General features: G+C 45.2%; 1 protein-coding gene across 1 annotated transcript in view; it reads right to left on the reverse strand.

Annotated features, from left to right (window-relative positions):
- Positions 1-212: 212 nt before the first annotated feature.
- Positions 213-21455, reverse strand: part of LOC115655992 (cytochrome P450 4B1-like) — a 47685-nt gene continuing 26442 nt past the window's right edge. The window contains exons 5-12 of the mRNA XM_030572138.1: positions 17653-17777; positions 16992-17143; positions 16157-16263; positions 14818-15008; positions 10934-11067; positions 9735-9799; positions 9127-9209; positions 213-387 (exon numbers count right to left, since the gene is read on the reverse strand). Of these exons, the coding sequence (XP_030427998.1) occupies positions 213-387; positions 9127-9209; positions 9735-9799; positions 10934-11067; positions 14818-15008; positions 16157-16263; positions 16992-17143; positions 17653-17777 (1032 nt within the window). The remainder of the gene's footprint in view (positions 388-9126; positions 9210-9734; positions 9800-10933; positions 11068-14817; positions 15009-16156; positions 16264-16991; positions 17144-17652; positions 17778-21455) is intronic.

The raw sequence follows: 21455 nt of genomic DNA on the forward strand, positions 1-21455 counted from the left end.
GTAACCAGAAAATGTTTGGGAATACAGTTTTAATGGAGGACATCATATGGCTCAGAATAAATATATATATATGTCTTTGACTGGACCAACAAGCAACCTTTCAGGCTCAAAGGGACGGGGGATCTTTTTTTCCCCAAAGTTGGGATTTTTAATGCATTTGATAATCAAATAACTTACAAATCTCTTATGTATTTTGCCCATATTTCGCAATGTTAATGCCAGTGGATTTTCTTCAAGTGCACATGTATCCCATTCTTGGACTGTAAGACCATCTGGGGTATTTTCCTGGGAATCTTCGCTGGATTGAGTGAAAACTCAAAGCGTAGCAGGGACAAAGCAATGGCCACTTTCATCTCGATCATGGCAAACTGCTGCCCAATACAGTTCCTGAGAAGAGAGAGATGGAACCAGTGAGAATATTGAACCTGAGTGTCCTGATGCTTGCTCCAAAGTCACTTGAAGTCAATGGGAAACTTTCCATTGACTTCAAATGCTCTTGAATCAGGCGTATTAAGATTCTTTCATATCCCATTAATCCAACAAAAAGAAAGTGCTTTAAAAGATTTAGTTTATTTTTCACTCTTTGCCAATACGTTGATAGGCTAATTGCTGCTCAACAATTCCTTATCCTCCATGTGTTTCATGCCGAAAGGAAACAAACTGGTTTAAACTATCCAACTCATTAATTGATATTTTAGGATCAGTCCAAAACTTCCATAGACTCCAGCATGGTTGTTCATTGAATATATAGAATTCTAAAGCTACAAGGAAGAAACAGCATAGAACTGTTAGCATGAACAGAAGATTAGATCAGGTTTTACTACCTCCTTTGTGGAGCCCTAAGACCAGAAGATGGTACTGCCATTTATATGTAGGTGATGTCAATATATATGGCTTGACTATAAAGTAACCTAGAGAATTGTTACCATCGCATATTAGTTGAGCAATATATTGTCAATGCTGGTGTAAATTGACATCACTCTATTGACTAAAAAGGAGAAATGCTGACTTACACCAATGGAGGATGTAGCTTCTGGAGTGCATTGTTTGGCCACTAATGCAGCCCTTCAAGCACTGTAATTCTGAAAAGAGGGACTGAAGAACAGGAAAATGCCCTTCGTCACTCAAGAAATGCACCAATATCTAGGCACTGCTGGCATGGCTGATTGGTAATGTAACGGGGATGGGCAAACTCAGGTGCAGCACCTTGTTGGTTAGGGTGGTCATTTTGCAAAACCAAGGATGGTTCAGCTACAGCACCCTGCAGAGCAGGACCATTGTTTTTCATAAGAACATAAGAACGAACATACTAGGTCAGACCAGTGGTCCATCTAGCCCAATATCCTGTCTTCTAGCAATGGCCAATGCCAGGTGCTTCAGAGGGAATGAACAGAACAGATAATGATCAAGTGATCCATCCCCTGTTGCCCATTCCTAGCTTCTGGCAAACAGAAATTAAGGACATGATCCCTGCCCATCCTGTCTAGTAGCCATTGATGGACCTATCCTTCATGAACTTATCTAGTTCTTTTTTTAACCTTTTTGTAGTCTTGGCCTTCAAAACATCCTCTGGCAAAGAGTTCCACAGGTTGACTGCATTGTGTGAAGAAATACTTCTTTTTTGTTTGTTTTAAATCTGCTGCCTATTAATTTCATGTGGTGACCCCTAGTTCTTGTGTCGTGAGAAGGAGTAAATACCATTTTCTTATTTACTTTCTCCACACCAGTCATGATTTTATAGACTTCTATCATATCCCCCTTTAGTCATCTCTTTTCAAAGCTGAAAAGTCCCAGTCTTATTAATCTCTCCTCACATGGAAGATGTTCCATACCCCTAATCATTTTTGTTGCCCTTTTCTGTACCTTTTCCAATTCCAATATATCTTTTTTTTTGCAATGGGGCAACCAGATCTGCATGCAGTATTAAAGATGTGGACGTATCATGGATTTATAGAGACGCAATGTGATATTTTCTATCTTATCATCTATCCCTTTCCTAATGATTCACAATATTCTGTTCGGTTTTTTGACTGCCGCTGCACATTGAGCAGATGTTTTCAGAGAACTATCCATAGTGACTCCAAGATCTCTTTCTTGAGTAGTAACAGCTGATTTAGATCCAATCATTTTACATGTATATGAAGAAGCTGAGGGCATTAAGATAAATGTTTCTGACCTTTCTCCAATTTTATTATTCTATGACTCTTTGATATTTGCATATATTCACTTTTTAAATTTTGTAAAAAAACAAGCTGTGTTCAATTATTATTACAGTGATACAAAAAATAAAAATGGACAACTACCCAAGATTCTAGGCATCTCTGCTATAGGACCAATGAGATTGCCCCCAGAACATTTGACTTCCCTCTCCCCCACATAAGTGATTTCTCTCAAAGAGAAAGATATACATACACACCTCACAGGAGCCCACATAAATACATATGTCTTGCGGTATGCTCTGAAGATTAGTAGACTTGAGCTTTCTTGGACCAGGGTTTCAAGTCTGTCCCAGAGCTCAGGAATCCTCATAAAGAAGGGGTTCCCACCAGCCCACCCTCGTTTAAATCGAGGGGAGCCCATTTGAGCACCTCTGCCAATCTCAACTGAGGCTGTATGGCATGGGGAGAGATCACAGGGATCTTGAGCAAAAACTCTTCCACCGTGGAATGCAGTGCATTGAGAAAAACACAAGAAAATACAGAGAAAGAAATAGAAAACTCCTCCCTTCCTTAATAAATGGGTCCAATACTGAGCTCTTTGCCTTTCTTATTTACCACTCCCATTGATTTCTATCACAGTTTATCTGTGCAAGAACTGAATAAAGGACTCAGAATGGATCAGCAAGGAGAGCTGCCTCATGGAGCTCAGAAAGAGAAGGATAAGGTGAGACCTGTCAAAAGCCAAGCTGAGCTCGACCTCGCAAAGGAAATGAAAACCAATGGTAAAAGGTACTTTAGCCAGGTAAATAGAAAAGAAAACAAGGAAAGATGAACTGGGGACCACTACGCACTGAGGATGGGGTGGAGATTAAAGAGATAATCTAAGTATGGTCAAACACAGAAATGAACATATACTCTCAGTTTTTAGTCAGGGTAATGAGGCACTTGGGTCCAGTGGCGGGGTGGCTAATGGGAACAAGGATATGAAGTAGAAATTACCACATTCAATATGGAAGCCAAACTCAAACAGTTTAATGGGATCAAACGGGGGGCCTGGATAATCTCCACCCAAGAATATTAAAAAAAAATTGCACACACAATTGCAAGCCCAATAGCAAGGATTTTTAGTGAATCCATAAATTGGGGAGTGATACCCCGTGACTGGAGAATTGCATATATAGTATCTATACTCAAGAGGGGCTAGTGGGGGAGTGATTCAGGAAACTACAGGCCCATTAGTTTGACCTCAATTGTATGCAAGATCTTAGAACAAATTCTGAAAAGAAAGTAATTAAAGACATCAAGATAAATGGTAATTGGGATAAAATACAACATGGTTTTAAAAAAGATAGATTGTGTCAGACTAACCTGATCTCTTTCTTTGGGAAGATAACTGATTTTGTAGACAAAGGAAATGCAGTAGATCTAATCTGCTTGCCTTATAGTAAAGCATATGATACAGTTCCACATGGGAAATTATTAGTAAAATTGGAGAAGATGGGGATTAATACGAGAACTGAAAGGTGGATAGGGACTGATTAAGGAAGAGACTGAAATGGATCATACTGAAAGGTGAACTGTGAGACTGGAGCGAGGTTATTAGTGGAGTTCCTCAAGGATAAATCTTGGGACCAATCTTCATTAACATTTTCATTAATGACCTTTGCACAAAAAGTGAGAGTGTGCTAATAAAATTTGCCAATGACACAAAGGTGGGAGGTATTGCCAATATGGAGGAAGACCAAAATATCATACAAGAAGATTTGGATGACCTTGAATATTGAATTAATAGAAATGGGATGAAATAAAATAGGGCAAAGTGCATGGTCAAGCATTTAGGGACTACCAACAAGATTTTTTGCTATAAGCTGCACATTTACCAGTTGAAAGCAGCAGAGGAAAAAAAGATCTGAGCATATTGGTTGATCATGGGATGATTATAAGCCACCAATATGATGTGGCTGTGAAAAAAGCTAATGCAATCCTAGGGTGCGTTTAGCAAGATATTTTCAGTAGAGATAGGGAAGTGTTAATACCATTATCCAAGGCATTGGTGAGACCTCATCTGGAATACTGTGTGCAATTCTTATCTCCCGTGTTTAAGAAAGATTAAGTCAAACTGGAACAGATACAGAGCGGAGCTACTAAATTGATGAGAGGAATGGAGAACTTATAAGAGGAGACTTAAGGAGCTTGGCTTATTTAGCCTAACGAAAGGAGGGCTGAGGGGAGATATTGCTCTGTATAAATACATCAGAGGGACAAACATCATTGAGGGAGGGGAGTTAAGGTAAGGGCCAATACTTGCACAACAATGGATATAAACTGGCCATTATATATATATATATATATATATATATATATATATATATATATATATATATATATATATATATATATATATATATATATATATATATATATATATATATATATATATATATATATTATTAACAAGTTTAGGCTTGAAATTAGATGGAAGGTGTCTAACCATCAGAGAAATGAAGTTCTGGAACAGCCTTCCATGGGAAGTTGTGGGGGCAAGAAACCTAATTTGTTTAAAGACTGAGCTTGATAAGTTTGTGGAGGGAATGATATGATGAGATTGCTTACAATGCATATGGCCCAACCACAACTGCTATTAGCAAATATCTCCAATGGCTGGAGATGGGACACAAAATGAGGAGGGCTCTGAGTTACTGCAGATAATTCTTTCCCAGGTGTCTGGCTGGTTGCTCTCACCCACGTGCCCAGGGTCTAACTGATCTCCATATCTGGGGTCGGGGAAGGTATTTTCTCCCAGGTCAGATCGATGAAGACCCTCAGAGGGTTTCACATTCCCCTGCATCATGGGGAATGGGCCACTTGCTGGCTTGAACTAGAGTAAAGGGTGGAGTCTCTGTAATTTAAGACTTTAAATCAAGATTTAAGGACTTCAGTAACTCAGCTAGAGGTTTGGGGTTTACTGCAGGAGTGAGTGGGTGAGGTTCTGTGCCTGCAATGTGCAGGAGGCCAGACTAGATGATCATGAAGGTCTCTTCTGGCCTTGAAGTCTATGAGTCGATGAGGACTGGGTACAATTAATGCACTTCTAAATGATTATTTTAACGTTTCTTGCATGCTGCCGGAAGGAACAGCTGGCCTCATGTTTGGCATTTTCTATACTCTTGTTTTCCCCCTCTCTCTCTACCCCATATCCCGGTTATTTGCTTTAAAACATAAACATGTACTTAACAGCTCTCAATTCACCTTCTCACTTGAAGGAAAACTCTGATGTAATCTTGCTGCCTTTCAAATACTGCTAAGCGCCATAGACTGGAGAAGAAAAGGTGGCATGTCTCTTTAAATTGAAACCAATGGAGAAATTATAGTGGTCAACCCCACCCATGTCCCATCCCACCCACCCACCGCCTTTCTCCCTCTCACAGCCAGCAAATCTCTACAGGCAGCTGGGCTGATTTGAAAAGAAGCTGCCCCACTGGACAGCACTGCTCATCCCCTTCTCTTTATTACCCCACCCTCTGTATGTCACAGGTATGTGGGCTTTCCTTTCTGTGTGGGTGATGAGCTCACAGCCAGACATCCTTGGGAGTTGGTGATTATGACCGTGTGCACACGGCTGAATCTGATCCTTGGCAAATAAGGGGTTAACCTCAGCTCAGCAGCCCCCTGTCTCTCCACAGGTGCTTAGGGACAGGGTTATAAATTGTTGCCTGGGAGACAGAGAGGAGAGCGAATGTTTTTGGCAGGAACAGGTTCCATACGCAGGGTCACAGGACTGGATTGATTCCCGAGCTGGGGAGCTCGCTATTTCCTTTTTTCACTTAAATTACCTTAATTTGCCTTTTTGCTATAAATATTATGCCTTGAGGAAGACCTTGCCGACTGCAACTGTATCTCCCCCGCTCCCCCCAGCCATTCTTCCGGCTTATCTTAACCTCATGATAAAGGCCGATATGACCAATCAGAATGTGATCTTGAATAATTAGAGCCTGATTCACTGCTCCATGACTCCTACTTAGTGCTGGTGAAATGCCCTTGATTTCAACAGACTGATGTTGGAATAAAACAGCAGTAGCACAGTGGCAAATGATGCCTCTGGTATCCTAAATCAGATTGTAATGAATAGGTAAGATCATGTTCCATGTCTGGCTGTATAATCCCTGATATTCTCAGCAGAGCCAGGAAGGGCAGCATAACCGTGTAATAATGTGTACATGATATGGAAAAGCACAGTAGGTTTTCCCTAGTTGGATTTCTCCTTATTGTGTTGGGAAGGTGGAGTCACTTATCACCTGCTGGAGGCGTCTTTCAGAAGCTGAATTAGGAAAGAATCAAATAGCTTTACTCAGGGTATGTCTACATCTACAATTTTGCAGCGCTGGTTGTTACAGCTGTATTAGTAGAGCTGTATAGGGCCAGCGCTGCAGAGTGGCCACACTTACAGCAACTAGCGCTGCAAGTGGTGTTAGATGTGGACACACTGCAGCGCTGTTGGGCGGCTTCAAGGGGGGTTCGGGGAACGCGAGAGCAATCCGCGGAGAAGCAGGTCTCCTTCCCCGGGTTGCTCCAGTGTTCCCCGAACCCCCGTGCAAGCAGGTCTCCTTCCCCGCAGTTTGCTCTCGCATTCCCCGAACCCCCCTGCAAACCGTGGGGAAGGAGACCTGCTTGCACGGGGGTTCGGGGAACGCGAGAGCAAACCGCGGGGAAGGAGACCTGCTTGCAGGGGGGTTCGGGAAACGCGAGAGCAAACCGCAGGGAAGGAGACCTGCTTGCACGGGGGTTCGGGGAACGCGAGAGCACACCGCAGGGAAGGAGACCTGCTTGCACGGGGGTTCGGGGAACGCGAGAGCAAACCGCGGGGAAGGAGACCTGCTTGCAGGGGGGTTCGGGGAACGCGAGAGCAAACCGCAGGGAAGGAGATCTGCTTGCACGGGGGTTCGGGGAACGCGAGAGCAAACCACGGGGAAGGAGACCTGCTTCCCCGCGGTTTGATCTCGCGTTCCCCGAACCCCCCTGCAAACCGTGGGGAAGGAGACCCGCTTGGGGGGGGATTCGGAGAACACCGGAGCAAACCGCGGGGAAGGAGACCTGCTTGATTACCAGGGAGGTATCCTCAGGTATGCTGGTATACCTGCTTATTCCACGGAGGTCAAGAAAAGTGCTGGTAAGTGTCTACACTTGATTACCAGCACTGGATCACCAGCGCTGGATCCTCTACACCCAAGACAAAACGGGAGTACGGCCAGCGCTGCAAACAGGGAGTTGCAGAGCTGGTGATGCCCTGCAGATGTGTACACCTCCTAAGTTGCAGTGCTGTAACCCCCTCACCAGCGCTGCAACTTTGTGATGTAGACAAGCCCTTAGAGTTTGTTTACTGAGCTTCAAATGACAAAACCCCTTTGCCTCCAGCTATGTCTGTAATTTTAAAGTGTACGGTTTAATATTATGTCAAGTGTGAGAAGAAAACACTCTAACTTGTGTTAGTCAGTGTCTGGGTGAGGCAGATTTTGTGCCTTTTTTGTAACTAAGATTATTTACAGAATGATTAAGTCAAGGGAACTCAATGGCTCTCACTGATTGATTTACGCCAGCTCGGGGATCTAGCCCATGAACTTCTAGGGAGCCCACCATGGGAGAAATTTCTGTGCAGCCATAAAACTGTCCTAGTGTCCCCTATGCCATGCTGCCAGCAATCCCCAGGTGTAGCAGGTGGCTCTTCAGAAAGGAGGTATGATATTTGGGTCTGTGGATATACCCTAATTGTAAGCCCAGCTGTGACAAGTGAGTGAAAGTCCATAAAGTGTCATAATAATCTATAACAACCAGTGTCGATGGGGAAAGGTGCAAAGGGGAAACAAACTAAATTAGTCCAAACAAAAGACCTCCTGATCTAATTCAGGGAATGTGTTTAGACCATGTCTGGAAAACAAGAGAAGTGCGGGACTGGAAATCAAAGGACCAAAACTGTTGTTTTGGAAATTAGGCCTAACTGGTGAATGCAGGAATGAGGACAAAATATTCTGCTCAAAACTCCCTTTTCTTTTAAAGAAAAAAAATCTGTCTGAGAGCCGCTGCTTGGGGACAGGTAAACCAAAAGGGGCGAGCTTTGCCATCAGGGCAGCCACCACCACCACCTCCTGGGACCCTGGGAACTACTTGTTGGCCTTTGTCATCCTCATCCTGAGCAGACTGAGACTCAGATGACATCGCCAGCTCCATTGGCTCAGGCTAGATCCCAACCACCACCAGGGATGTGAGATTTTGTCCTTCCCTGCCTTGTTTCTTCTCTTTCCTATTCCTTTCCTTTTTCCTCCTGTCTAATAAGAGTGGCTTAGCTGGCCGAGACTGTCTATTTTGCTGTGCTGCTGTAAGCCTGTGATCACAGAGACAGTTGAAAAGCAAAGCTCTAAACAGTCCACAGCTGGTACGGGTTTGCCCGTTGACTCCGCTTCTGCCTCTCGCAGTGGTGGAGTTCCGGAGTCGACAGGCAGTGCGTTCGGGGATCAATTTATCGCCTCTAGATGAGACATGATAAATCGATCCCCGATGGATCGACCACTACCTGCCGATCCGATGGGTAGTGTAGACGTACCCTCTTTTGTCTCCCATTCTTGGATTCACTTTACATTGTTCTCTGTACATGGAACAATCTCCTATTTCCTGTCTACCTAGTGCACTCTCCCCTTTCAAATGCCTCCTTAAAACTCACTTCCCCAGGAATCCACTCTGCCTTGTCTTCCTGGCCGATGATCTCTCTATGCCATGTTCCCTTCTGTTGCCTTTAAGTATCTTCTCTCCCTTTTCCCTGTCTGCCGTAGGGCCTCATCCTGCTCCTGTTGGAGTCGGTGGCAAAACTCCCATCTGGATCCAGGCCTGAGCTCTTGGCAGCACTGACTCCAGGTTTATAAAGCGCTGCGTAGGTTTCTGGCACTAACTAGACACAAATACTAATACTATGCCCCACCTTGCTCCAGCTGAAAAAGGCATGAAAGCATGGGAGTGTCTCTTGGAGGAGTTCTCCGGCGAAAACCTCATAGGATCAAATACCTGTAATGAAAGTGTTTGATAACTCAGAAGAGATAACATCACTGTAGCACTCCTGTTTAGATGAGTGGCTGATTTCTCATATTCCTGGTGCTTGCTGAATGTTAGCCTCACTGTGTTGCATCAGTGAGATTATAGAATTGTAAATTAGATGTGTCTCCAACCAGAGGGCCACAACAGAGCCAAGTGTGGCAGGGAGCTATATTACATCCTTTGAATAGGTGGTACCATGATACATTGGATAAGGATGTGGCCCTGGCAGTCAGGCGACCTGGATTCAATGTCCTGAAATGCTGTGTGACTGTTGGCTAGTCATTTCCCCTTTCTTTTTTGCCCCCTTTCATCTTTTCTCTGTCTTAGCTATTTAGGCTGTAATCTCTATGGGGCAAGGGCCAAGATCTTGCTCTGTGTTTATACATCACGTAACACAATGGGGACCTGATCCAGGACTGGGGTCCCCCGGTCATTACCCCAAGACAGTAGCTGCAGGAAACAGGTTATTATTATAAAGACAGAAAAGTACCATACCTCAGGATCTTTCCATAAGCTGGGGTCCCTGTGTATAAGATAGATGTTTATTCCAACCAAAGTGCCTGCAAAGCAACAGAAGAGATAAAAAGCTCAAGAAAAAGACAGGTCATTGACATAGCTTCTCTGCTTAAGCTATGTTCTGTGAGAGGCTAAGCATTCTTACAACCACAGTAGCTAGCATTTTTATCACCCCCATTTTCAGGCCACCTATCCCAGTGCAGTTGCTCAGTGGGAAAGTATTACAGCTCTCCCCCTGAACTTTGGTGAGAAGAGCAATAATAATATCTGATTCTTCCCTAGTTGGGTTCTGTGACATGAAACCAGCTGGACCTCCACAGCTCAGCCTCACTCTATGGCTGTGGATCTCAACTGGAATCACGTGGGCAACGTATCACCCATGCTCCATCCAGTGTCCAGACTGCAGAGTCTACACATCCCTTGGGACTCCTGGGGACAACACCAGGGAGGCCCTGCACCCCTGTTACGTCTCCCCATCTCCACAGAAGGGGAAGTGAGAAGGTGGGTGGGACTCCATAGCTGAGAATCAACTGCAGAAGCTTCATTTTGCATCAGTCATTGGGGGTGGACAGATCTGCTGGCACAGAGATTTCCCCCTGGGGCAGTTGGGAACTAGGAAGACTGTACTACACCATCACCATGATCATCTCCAACCCTGCTTAGCACCAGAGGAACATTTTTGTCCCCCTCATTCCCTGTACAGCTCTAGAAGGACGATTTCAGCCCCACCACTGCAGTACTCTATGCCTGGAGGAAAGAAAGGGGAAGAATCTGTGGAAGTCGGCAGCATGAGAAGTTCATGGACATATTCTCTTTTCACCTTCCCAACAGGTCCCAACCACAGTGTTACAGGGAAGGAGAGGAGAGGGGAAGCCTAGAAAGTCTTGCAATGAACGTGGTGAGATCACCATGACTGGAGAAGGCATTCAAGGCTAAGGCTAGTCCTTAGATTCATCTACTAGGGATAATAGGCTCAGATGCAGCAATAATGAAGGCAGATGGGCTATGTGACCCAACAGAGGCCACTTTGAGACCAAATAACTTCAGGATTCTACATGGCCCATTTAGTAAGCCCGGACTTGGTGAGGCTTAATGGAGGGCTGTGGAAGCAATTTCTAGCTCCCAACAACCAGCAAGACAGGGTGCAACTCCAGAAAGGGGAAAGGGAGTATACCGACCTTCTGGTAAATAACGCCCATCATGGAACGTGATGGGTTTGCTAAGCTGGCGGCCCACAAAGGGCACTGGAGGGAAAATGCGCATACTCTCCTTGATGCACATTGTGGTGTTAGGCATCTTACCCAGGTCATCCCTGCAAGCAAGAGAAATTGAGTGACACCCTCCTTCTCGATGCAATAATACAGGCAGGCAATATCCATGCTGAGAATCCATGCTGCAGGTTGCATAAAAAACCTGCGCCTAGTGTCCAGGGTGAACTGCTGACCGTATTGTTCTGCCTAAAACGATCATTTTCATTAGACCCGCTTAGCTGGCTTTTACACTGACAACTTCTCTCCTTTTATTCTATTTTATAAGCCTGTAAAATACAGTTTAATTTCCCCTCCCCATCCCCCGTGATGAAAGCAGCAGAAAGTGAGTCTGGTGATTCGGGGGGGATAGGATTAGAGGATTTATGGCACCTATGCTTGACTACTCTGTGTTCTCACTGAACAGTAGGTGGGTGATCAAGCCAACCTGCAGCAAAATGATGTTTATACCCTCAGCTGTGCCTGCTAGCTCAGGCTCAGAGTATCCTCAAGCCTAGGTTAGAGGTTCTGCAGTGTGAACCAGAGAGAGGGTAGAATAACACCCAGGCTGTAGCCCGGGATAACTCTGTAATGAAGACTTACCCTAGTCGTAATGATGTATATAACCGGCATGGCCAAACCATGGTTCACGAGCCACATACAGCTCATGGAGCCCCACCCCCCATTCTCCATCTACCAGGCTATGGATGTATTGCAGCTCTTGAACGGCTGAAGATTATGGTGTGTGTCTCGGAAGGTCGGTCAGTTTGGCCACCTCAGTTTATAAGAATGGCAGTTGCTTGGCTAATGGCACTATGGGGACCTCAGTGGCTTTGCTTAATGAAGTCTTTCTGAACTATTCCTTCTCTTTCAATTTGTGGCCATGGAGTCATACCCCTGAGCTTGTTTTGTTTGTTAGTTTTGCCTAGTTCTGTAACTCTTCTGCTTTTCCAATGAGTTCAGTGTGTCCAATCCGTGGAAGGGCAGGGGGCGGGGCTGGGGGTTCTGCTCCTTTCCCTTCTGGAAAGGGCAGTGGGGAAAGGAGCAAAACCCCCAGCCCTGTCCCCCAGCCCTCTCCTCCTCCTCCTGCTGCTGCTGTGTCTTTCCAGTACTCCGTACTGGCTATAAATAGCAGGGGCGGCTCTAGGTATTTTGCTGCCACAAGCACGGCAGGCAGGCTGCCTTCAGCGGCTTGCCTGCAGGAGGTCTCCGGTCCCACGGATTCAGCAGCACACCTGCAGGAGATCTGCCGAAACCGCGGGACCAGAAGACCCTCCGCAGGCATGCCACTGAAGGCAACCTGCCTGCTGCCCTCCTGGCGACTGACAGAATGCTCCCCCATGGCTTGCCGCCCCAGGCACACACTTGGTGTGCTGGTGCCTGGAGCCGCCCCTGTAAATAGCTTGCTGGTACGGCGTACCGGAGGGTACCAGCCTGCATCCACTGCTGGCTTACTCACAAGTGTTTGCAGGATTGGGCAAACAGTTTCCTTCTGAAACATAAAGCAATTGACCTACATTTATAATCCAGGCCTGTCTGCACGCTCTCTACCTGCATTCCTTTGCACACCTCCCCAGTTTCTGAAAGGACAGGTTTTGGGGGGGAAAGGCTGCGTGGCTACACAGCCAACAAAAGCTGTCATTCATTTTTATGATTATTTATGCAAATCCCAACTCCCAGCCCTGAACCTCCTCCCGGAGCCAGCATCCCATACCCTCTCCTGCACCCCTTACCTCCTCCTGCACCCCAACCCCCTGCCCCAGCCGTGATCTCCTCCCAGAGCCAGCACTCCATACCCCCTCCTGCACCCCGAACCCCCTCCTGCACCCCATGCTCCCTCCTATACTCCAAACCCTGACCCAGCTCTGACCCAGCTCTGACCCAGCACCCTGTACCCCCTCTCCCATGCCAAACCCCTCAGCCCCAGCTCCACGGCTGCCCAGAGAATTCAGGGGGCCTGGGGCAAAGCAATTTCAGGGGCCCCTTCCATAAAATAAGTTGCAATACTATAGGATACTATATTTTCATGGGGGGCCCTGCAGGGCCGGGGGCAAATTGCCCCACTTTCCCCCACCTCTGGGCGGCCCTGCCCAGCCCAGAACCTGCACGCCCTCCTGAACTCCAATGCCCTGCCACAGTCTGGTGAAAGTGAGTGAGGGTGGGAAGAGCAACGGAGAGTGGGAGAATGGCTGGAGTGAGCGAGGCGGGGCTTCGGGGAAGGGGCGGGGTAGATCCTGGGTTGCACTTAAATTCAGAAAGTGATCTTGTGTGTAAAAAGATTGGAGAACATTGCCCTGAAGAGTGTACAAAGCTGTATAGATAAGCATTTGAGGTGAGTAAAGAAACCAAAGTGAAAAATGACCCAACGTATTCAGCCTCCTTTTTTTCTGCTCATGGCAGGGCCGGCTTTACGCCAATTCCACCAATTCCCGGAATCAGGCCCCACGCTGAAGAGGGCCCCACGCTGAAGGGGGTCTTTGGCAGCATTTTGGCGGCAGGGGGTTCTTCAGTGCTGCAGAAGACCTGGAGTGGACCCTCCACCGCCGAAGTGCCACCGAAGACCCCTGGACCACTGCCAAGTATTCAAATCGGGCCCCATGGGTCATAAAGCCAGCCCTGGCTCATGGAATATTATATTTTTACTCTGTGGGTTGTGACTGATTGCAAACAGTTTGCTGAAAGGTTCTAGCACTTTCTATTAGAAATGTAAGTCATGTGGCTTAGTTGTGATTAGTCAGATAGGTTATATAGTACAAAGTTGCCTGGTTGAACGAGGGCACAAGAATTACCAACAGGAACCTTTGTCTAGGCGCATTTAAATTTGGTTCCTACAAATATTCATCCACATGGATTTGAAATTTGTTTCCCACAAAAATCCATGCCAATAATACCTAATCGCTTGAACATTTTCAGAAAGCCAAAGGGACAGAATGCAAGGAGTCCCATGGGAACTCATTAAACCATTTGAATATTCACAGAACATGATTGAAATCTACTCCCAGCTCAGTCCAAGTGGTTTAATCTGAGAGTGACCCTAATTAAAACAGCATTGCAAAGTCCAGCTTGCCTTTGACCGCTACAGTTTTTGATGGACACGTAAAATATTGTTTAATTTTCTCATTATCATCCAAGGTTCTCATACATGTTACAGTGACAAGGGCTACTTAATTATCTAGATTAGGGGGCTGGATGGCAGGAGATATAATTTTGCACTCACGCTGGTAGATTTTTATGACAACTTTTCAGCACAGATTTCCAGGGGTAGCATCCGCTTATTTTTAATGGATCTGAAAGTCACATATGTCGCCATTAACTCGCTTGTTTATGTCAGTCTCATCAGTGATGTCAGGCACAGCTGTGGGATTAGCGTTTGTTAACTGAATGCCCCTTAAAAGTAAGACAATGGAGAATAAGAGAGTGAAACTTTTTTAAAACTGTGGGGCCCACAAAGTTAGTATCTATGTTTAATATGGGGAGTTGGATTTCTAAATATGTAAGTAAGACAGACCTAGCTGAACCTTCAGCTATTTGACAGTCTCCATTTACACACAAAACATGAAATGTTCTTGCAGGCATCCATGTTAAAGACAATGAAAATCCTGTTCAAAACTCTGATTCAAAGACCACTTGAGTCATTGTCAAGACTCCCTCTGACTACCACTGGGCTTTGGATCAACTAAATATCAGGGCAATATACCACACTGCCTGATGCCCTGAGTTTCAGGGACTTCTTAGTTTCCAATGCTCAAGAATATCTTAATTCACCAGACATAATCTTGAGAGGAAATAACATGAAATAAGATATGAGCGCTCACCACTGAATGGTCTCCCGGTCGCCCAGAAGCTCCCGTATCTCTTCTCTGCATTTCTGCTGGTGCTCTGGGTACATGGCTAGGCAGTATAAGGTCCAACAGATCCCGCTGGCTGTGGTATCATGACCCCCAAACATGAAAGTGTCCACCTCAGCACGTATGTCTTCATCAGATAATCCATCTCCCTTTTCATCCTAATTAGACAGGGATATTGGTCAAGGGAATGTATTAGCCCAGAGATATATTGCTGCTGCTGCACCACACTGCACCTAATGCTGTCCTTGACAAACATTAAGCAGACATACCATTACCACTACCAATGGTGATGGCAAATGCAGAGTAACAGTAGGGAAGGAGGGTTAAAAATGGTCTCTTCTCTCTTTCTTTCTACCCTTGAGCTCCAGAAATCTCTCTGTTTTCTGAGGTCTCTCCCCCATTGGGCATGCAATGTGTTTCACTCCGAGGCTAGTACACAGATTGGAGTGGCCAGTAGAGCTGGTCTGATTTTTTGTCCCCATGGAAATTGTCCATTTGTTTTCATCAAAAAAAATTATGGGAAATTAGGAGTTTTCATCAAACTCTAAACTGAAAGATTTTGGCTGAGAATAGTCATTGTAGTGTCTCATGGCAGTTGTAATTGGCTCCCCTTGTCCCCATTCTCCGCTGTGGGACAGGCAGGGCCAGCTCCAGGCACCAGCTCAGCAAGCAGGAGCTTGGGGTGGCCAAGAGGAAGGGGTGGCATGTTGGACTCTTTGGTGGCAATTCGGTGGTGGGTCCCTCGGTCCCTTTCGGAGGGAAGGACCTGCTGCCAAATTGCCACCAAAGAAGAAAGTAGGGCAGTGAAGCTGCCACTGATCGTGGCTTTTTTTTTTCTTTCTGACACTTGGGGTGGCAGAAACCCTGGAGCCGGCCCTGGGGACAGGATCCTGTGATGGGGTGTATCAACCCTGCACTGGTGATGCAAGGGTTAACAAACTGGTTTGGGCTGAACAGGCCACACTCCCTCACCCTTTCTGGGCATGCTTTCATGGAGGGAGCATATAAAAGGGAACAGCTCAGCTCAGTTTCGTTCAAGAATAGGGAATTCCTGGACTATGCTAAAATATGTGAATTTGAAGCCATAGATACCTATAAACAAAGGAAGTTGACGGATGTGGAGTCCTTAAAGAACTTGCTCCAGAAATTAACTGATGTCAGAAAAAATTAGCTTTTAGCCCAACCCAGCTAGGGAACTACACTGCTACAAAGTGGAAAAATCAATTTGAGAATTTTTTTTGTCTAACAGACATACACACACTCATTTACTAGATATGAGAAACAACCAAGGTTCTTCTGTACCTACCTTGGCGCACAAAAGAATATCGAGGAAGTCCAAGTGTCTCTTCTTCTGGATCTTTTCAAGTTCTCGCTCGTCTTTGAGGGATTTCTTCCTCTCCTTTATCACTTTATCTGTTTCAGAAAAACAATAATAAAAATATATATTTCAAGACTCTAGATTTCTCTGTTAGCTCTACCAGCAGAGTGAAGGGCCATCATTCAACATGTGAGGTCTTTCTGGCCCCATCATCCTCCTTGTTTATGATGATAGGATTCACTCTGTGTATCATAGGATGCAGGGCAGAAGGGCAGAAGCAGAGGCCTGTTAGAAGGACTCTACTCGGTGCTTTCTTGTATCTGTATGTGAGGGGGAATGGGATTTCTCTCATTCCATTACCCAATTGGCCTCACAGTTATTTCTCACTAAATTTGAGTTTGCATAATTCAAATTTAGAGAAAGATCAGTCCTCAAATCCAGCCCAGATAGGTAATGACTGGAAGGTGCAATCAGGTGTCCATCTCACATAACACCTTTGATGGCAGCCTTATCAAAGAAGCCAAGGGTCCATGAAGAGTGCATCTCCCTCTCACCTCTAAAGGTGGTCTCCCCAGGAGAAGAGTGAGGCACATTGGCAGAACAATATGTGGGAAGCTTGCACAGCTATATAATGTCTATAGATCAATAGAATACTTTGTTGCTATACTGAGAGTCATAGAGACCAAGGCAACAATCTGGCTTCTATTGAAGTCAACTGATCGCTTCTCATTGGCTTCAGCGGGAGTTATATTTTCTCTAAAGAATTTTTAGCCCTTCCCCCTAAGTTTCAGAGAAAGATAGCGATAAGAACATTGGGAAATACCTGTTTGGAGATGCACCATTTCACAAGCCTTCTGGAAGCGACGTCCATCACGACTGAGCCAATAGATGAAATCAATTTGATATGGGAGGTACCAGATCCTGTAATTTATCTGATAGGTGATTTCATAGACAGATTTGATGTAGGAATTCTCCCTGAAAGAAAAGTTTATTGAAGGATTTAAATGACATTTAGCAAAGTATACAACTTTTCTGCCTGTAGTAGAGATGTAACATAGTCACCATTAATCCCAAAGTTGCAATATCCTATACCTAAACAATGAGTTAGTGGCAGCAGTATATCCAGATAACATTGCATAAAGCTGGGAGAATAACTGATGTTTTGGTTTGCAGGCAGTTCTAAAAAATAAAATAAAAAATTCAGTTTGGGTTGAACTGAAGCCAAAACTTCTCAGTGAATCAAAAAACTCCATTATCTAGAGGCAGTTTCAAACCAGAGTCTCAGATATCTTAACCACTGGGCTAAAGGTTATAAAGGGTGTGGGAGGAGGGGTATTGCAACAGCACCATACTGCCCCTTCTCCTCTGTTTTGTGACTATTTGCGTCAAATTCGAAAATAGTTTTGAGTCAACCAAAACTGCATTTTTTGGCAAATAAATTATTTGTCTAAAAAATTTTGCCCAGGTCTATCCCTTGTACTGACCTGTCCATCTGGCAGTTGCTCTCATGACTAAAGGCACATTTCAAGATGCTGTCAAGAGTCATCAAGCTGACATGTCCAAAGAGCTCCACCGACTTCTCCTGAGTGATCAGATGTTCCCATTTATCCTAATGCAGGAAGGAGACAGAAATGAGATGGAACAAAAGTGCTTTGCTAGATGCTAGAGCAACAAGGTGGATGAGGTAATAGCTTCCATTGGACCAACTTCCTTGGTGAGAGAGACAAGTTTTGGAGCTTACACAAAGCTGTCGATATACCTAACACCACAGGAGAGCGAGTTGTTGACCCCCTCAGGTAGCTGATTGGTATGACTGGAGAAAGTAAATAAGGAAGTGGTATTTACTCCTTCTCATGAAACAAGAAGTAGGGGGGTCACCAAATGAAATTAATAGGGAGCAGTTTAAAATGAGCAAAAGGAAGTATTTTTTCACACAACGCAGTCAACCTGTAGAACTCATTTCCAGGAGATGGTGTGAAGGCCAAGATTATAACAGAATTCAAAAAAGAACTAGATAAGTTCATGGAGGATAGGTCCATCAATGGCTGTTGGCCAGGATGGGCAGGGACGGTGTCCTAGCCTATGTTTGCCAGAAGCTGGGAATGGGTGACGTGGGATGAATCACTTGACGTTCTTCTTATGCTCTTAACCTTACCACCTACCAGCTCGAAGAGGAAGACAGAAGAGAGCTCCTGGACCACCACCACCTTCCCCTCCACCTCCCCGTTAAAGGATCAAGAGAACTAGTATTGACAGCACTCATGATTTGATTAGGAGTATCATATTTGGTGTTTCTCTTAAAGCCCCAGCTCCTGGAGTCAAGCAAATACATGAAAATCTCAGCTTTCTTTTTAAAAAAAGAAAGCTTCTAGCCCTCATGATTGCAGAGAAAGGTTTGAAAATGTGACCCAAGTGCACTCGAAAGAGTTTAGAGACCAGAGGGCAAATAAAAAGAACCAAGTTTACCAATGGCTGGAAGCTAAAGCCAAACAAATGGAGATTAGAACTAAGACACACATTTTTAACAGTGATAGTGATTAACCCTAGGAACAAACTACCAAGGGAACTGATGCCTTCTCCATCTCTCGATGTCTTCAGATCCAGACTGAGCACCTTTCCGGAACAGATGCTTTAGCCAAACACAAATTATAGGCTTTAGAAATGGGGTGAAATTTTATGGCCTGTTTTCTACAGGTCAGATTAAGTGATCTAATGGTGCCTTCTGGCCTTGGATTCATTCAAAGATTCACAGCATTTATTATTATTATTTATTATTGTTTTAATCTCATGATTTTTAATCCAATCTCATGATTTTGACGGGCCTGAATCCTGGGGGTTAATAGTACCAGGGTACAAAATGGCCCTGTGAACTCCTTTTCCCCTTCCTGATTACTCCTGAGGGTGAGGCGGAGGGGGTGGAATTTAGCAGGGGAGCTGTGACTGGGTGTACCAACCCCGCATTGGTGACACGGGGATTAACAAACTGCTTTGTGTCCAAGAGGCCACGCCCCCTCGCCCTTGCTGGGCACACTCCCAGTAGAGGGAGCACATAAAAGGAAGCAGCTCAGCCTAGTCTGGGCTGGCTGAGGAGGAAAGTGGACATGCACTGCAGGCTTCTGCTGAGAAGCCAACGGGACTACAAACCACCAAGACTGAGAATCCTGACTACACCACATGAGCCCAGTTCACCTTAGGGACTGAAGGGGATGATGAACTGCAACCAGCGGAAGAGATACCAGAGTAAGGACTAAGGGTAGGAAGTGACCTGCTTGGGGATATGGATACCTGAACCCTTCAACGGAGTAATGGGTTTTGAAGGGCCTGGTTCAGATCATGGTGGGGCAGAATGGGCCCAGGTTCCCCTCCTCTCCCTGCGCTTGCTGCTGGGCCATACCACTTCCAGAGAGGGCAGCTCCTTGGTCTATTGCCACTAGGCGCTACCACTGCCAGAGAAGGCAGCCCTCTGGACTCCTGTCACTAGGCACGGCTACCTCCAGAAAGAGGGTGACTCCTGAGACTCTCACTACGTACTCCTGCTAGAAAAGACACCCTCTTAGATTCCCACTGCCAGGGCACTGCTGCCCCGAAGCCAAGCAGCACCTTAGACCCCCGCTGGCCCTCTGACAAGAGGAGAATGTAGGACCCAATGGAAGTGAATTGGAGGAGAATGGAAGGGGGAAGAGGAAAATATGGAGGAGGGCAGAGGACAAATTTATGTGGAAGAAGGCAGGAAAAAGTTATTCATAAAGGGAAACAGGAAAACTAAGACAAAGGCGAGCAGACAGAAAGGGAAGAGTGAGAACAAAAAACTCAGGTATTAATCAAACAGTTCAAAGTAACAGTCACAAAAATGACCTGGAAGCTGGAAAACAAGCTTGCCAATCGAAGAGAAGGCTGAGAGGCGACTTAATGCTGTGAATTGGTACTTATGCATGGGAAAGATATCTGATGCTGTGGGGCTCTTCAGCTTTGCTGATGAAGGCATAACAAGACCCAGTTACTGAAAATTGAAGTTAGGTGATTTCCTAAACACTGGAACAGCTTATCCGTGTTGAGGCTGGACTTGCCATCACTTGGAGTCTCTGTGTGCAATGGGGTAAAATGGATGTTCGTTGCAGTCCCTGCTGACTTTAGGATCTATGAATCTCTGGGCCCCCCTGTTCATCACGTTTTTTCACTGGCCATGGGGATTGCCGGCATTGCCCTCAACATTCTCCTAAAACTTGCATCTCTGTATTAAGAGAATGACTATAATCAAATCGGATGCTTCAGGGCTTCAGTCATTTGCCTGCTGGGGTCAGGAAGGAATATTTTTCCTGGTGCACAATTGGCCAGGTGAATACTGAGGGGTTTTCTCACATTTCTCTGAAACATCAGAGATTGGCCACCGTTTGGGACAGGACATTGGACAGGGTGGACTAGTGCTCTTAGGTAATATAGAGAATCCTCTTTCTGGATGCCTGGCTGATTTGACTCTCTCATACTGACTGACAGGTTTGGGGTTGGGAGGGAATTTTCCCCCAGTGTAGATTGGAAGGGGCATGCTCTAACTTGCTTTCAACTGAAACATATCCCAAGGAACTATTCTAGCAGCAGGGGACTGTTGGAGCCCAGATGCTTTTTGGAAAATCCCCTATGATCACCCCCACCTCCATGCTGGGGTTTAAAGTGTTGGGAGGATGATGGAGGTCTTGCTATATTAGATCTCTAGTGATTTATACTTGTTCAAAGTGAGTGCAAAGAGGATGTAAAATGTTACCACCTGTCAAGGCTGAATCCCCACTCTGGCACTTCGAGTGCAGAAAGTGGAGGCCTGCAAGAATTCTAAAAATTAATACTGGCCACTCCAGGCTTGTATTAAACTCCCAAGGTTACAGCTTTTCTCTGACCTTGGCTTGGTAAATGCTGCCACTACCCACATGCAAAACCCACCTTGGACCCAGGAAGGAACACTTGAGAATTCCTCCTGTGAAATACCCTCAAGCCCTTTCACCTCCACTCTGGGAAAGAGCTGAGAAAGAAAACAAAGGAAATTAGCTGTTGCCTCCAGCTAATCAAACAACAGGCACAAACCTCTTAAGACACCAAAAATCCAATCCTGTTCTTAAAGAAGGTAAATTTTATTAAAAACAAGAAAGAAAGAAAGAAAGAAAGAAAGAAAGAAAGAAAGAAAGAAAGAAAGAAAGAAAGAAAGAAAGAAAGAAAATACATCTGGAATTTAGGCTACTGATAGATTTTAACAGAGCAATTCCAAAAACTAAGCACCCAAAATAGCTTTCTTGGGGGT

This window comes from Gopherus evgoodei, chromosome 8 (genome assembly GCF_007399415.2).
Source record: "Gopherus evgoodei ecotype Sinaloan lineage chromosome 8, rGopEvg1_v1.p, whole genome shotgun sequence".
Taxonomy (NCBI): domain Eukaryota; kingdom Metazoa; phylum Chordata; order Testudines; family Testudinidae; genus Gopherus; species Gopherus evgoodei.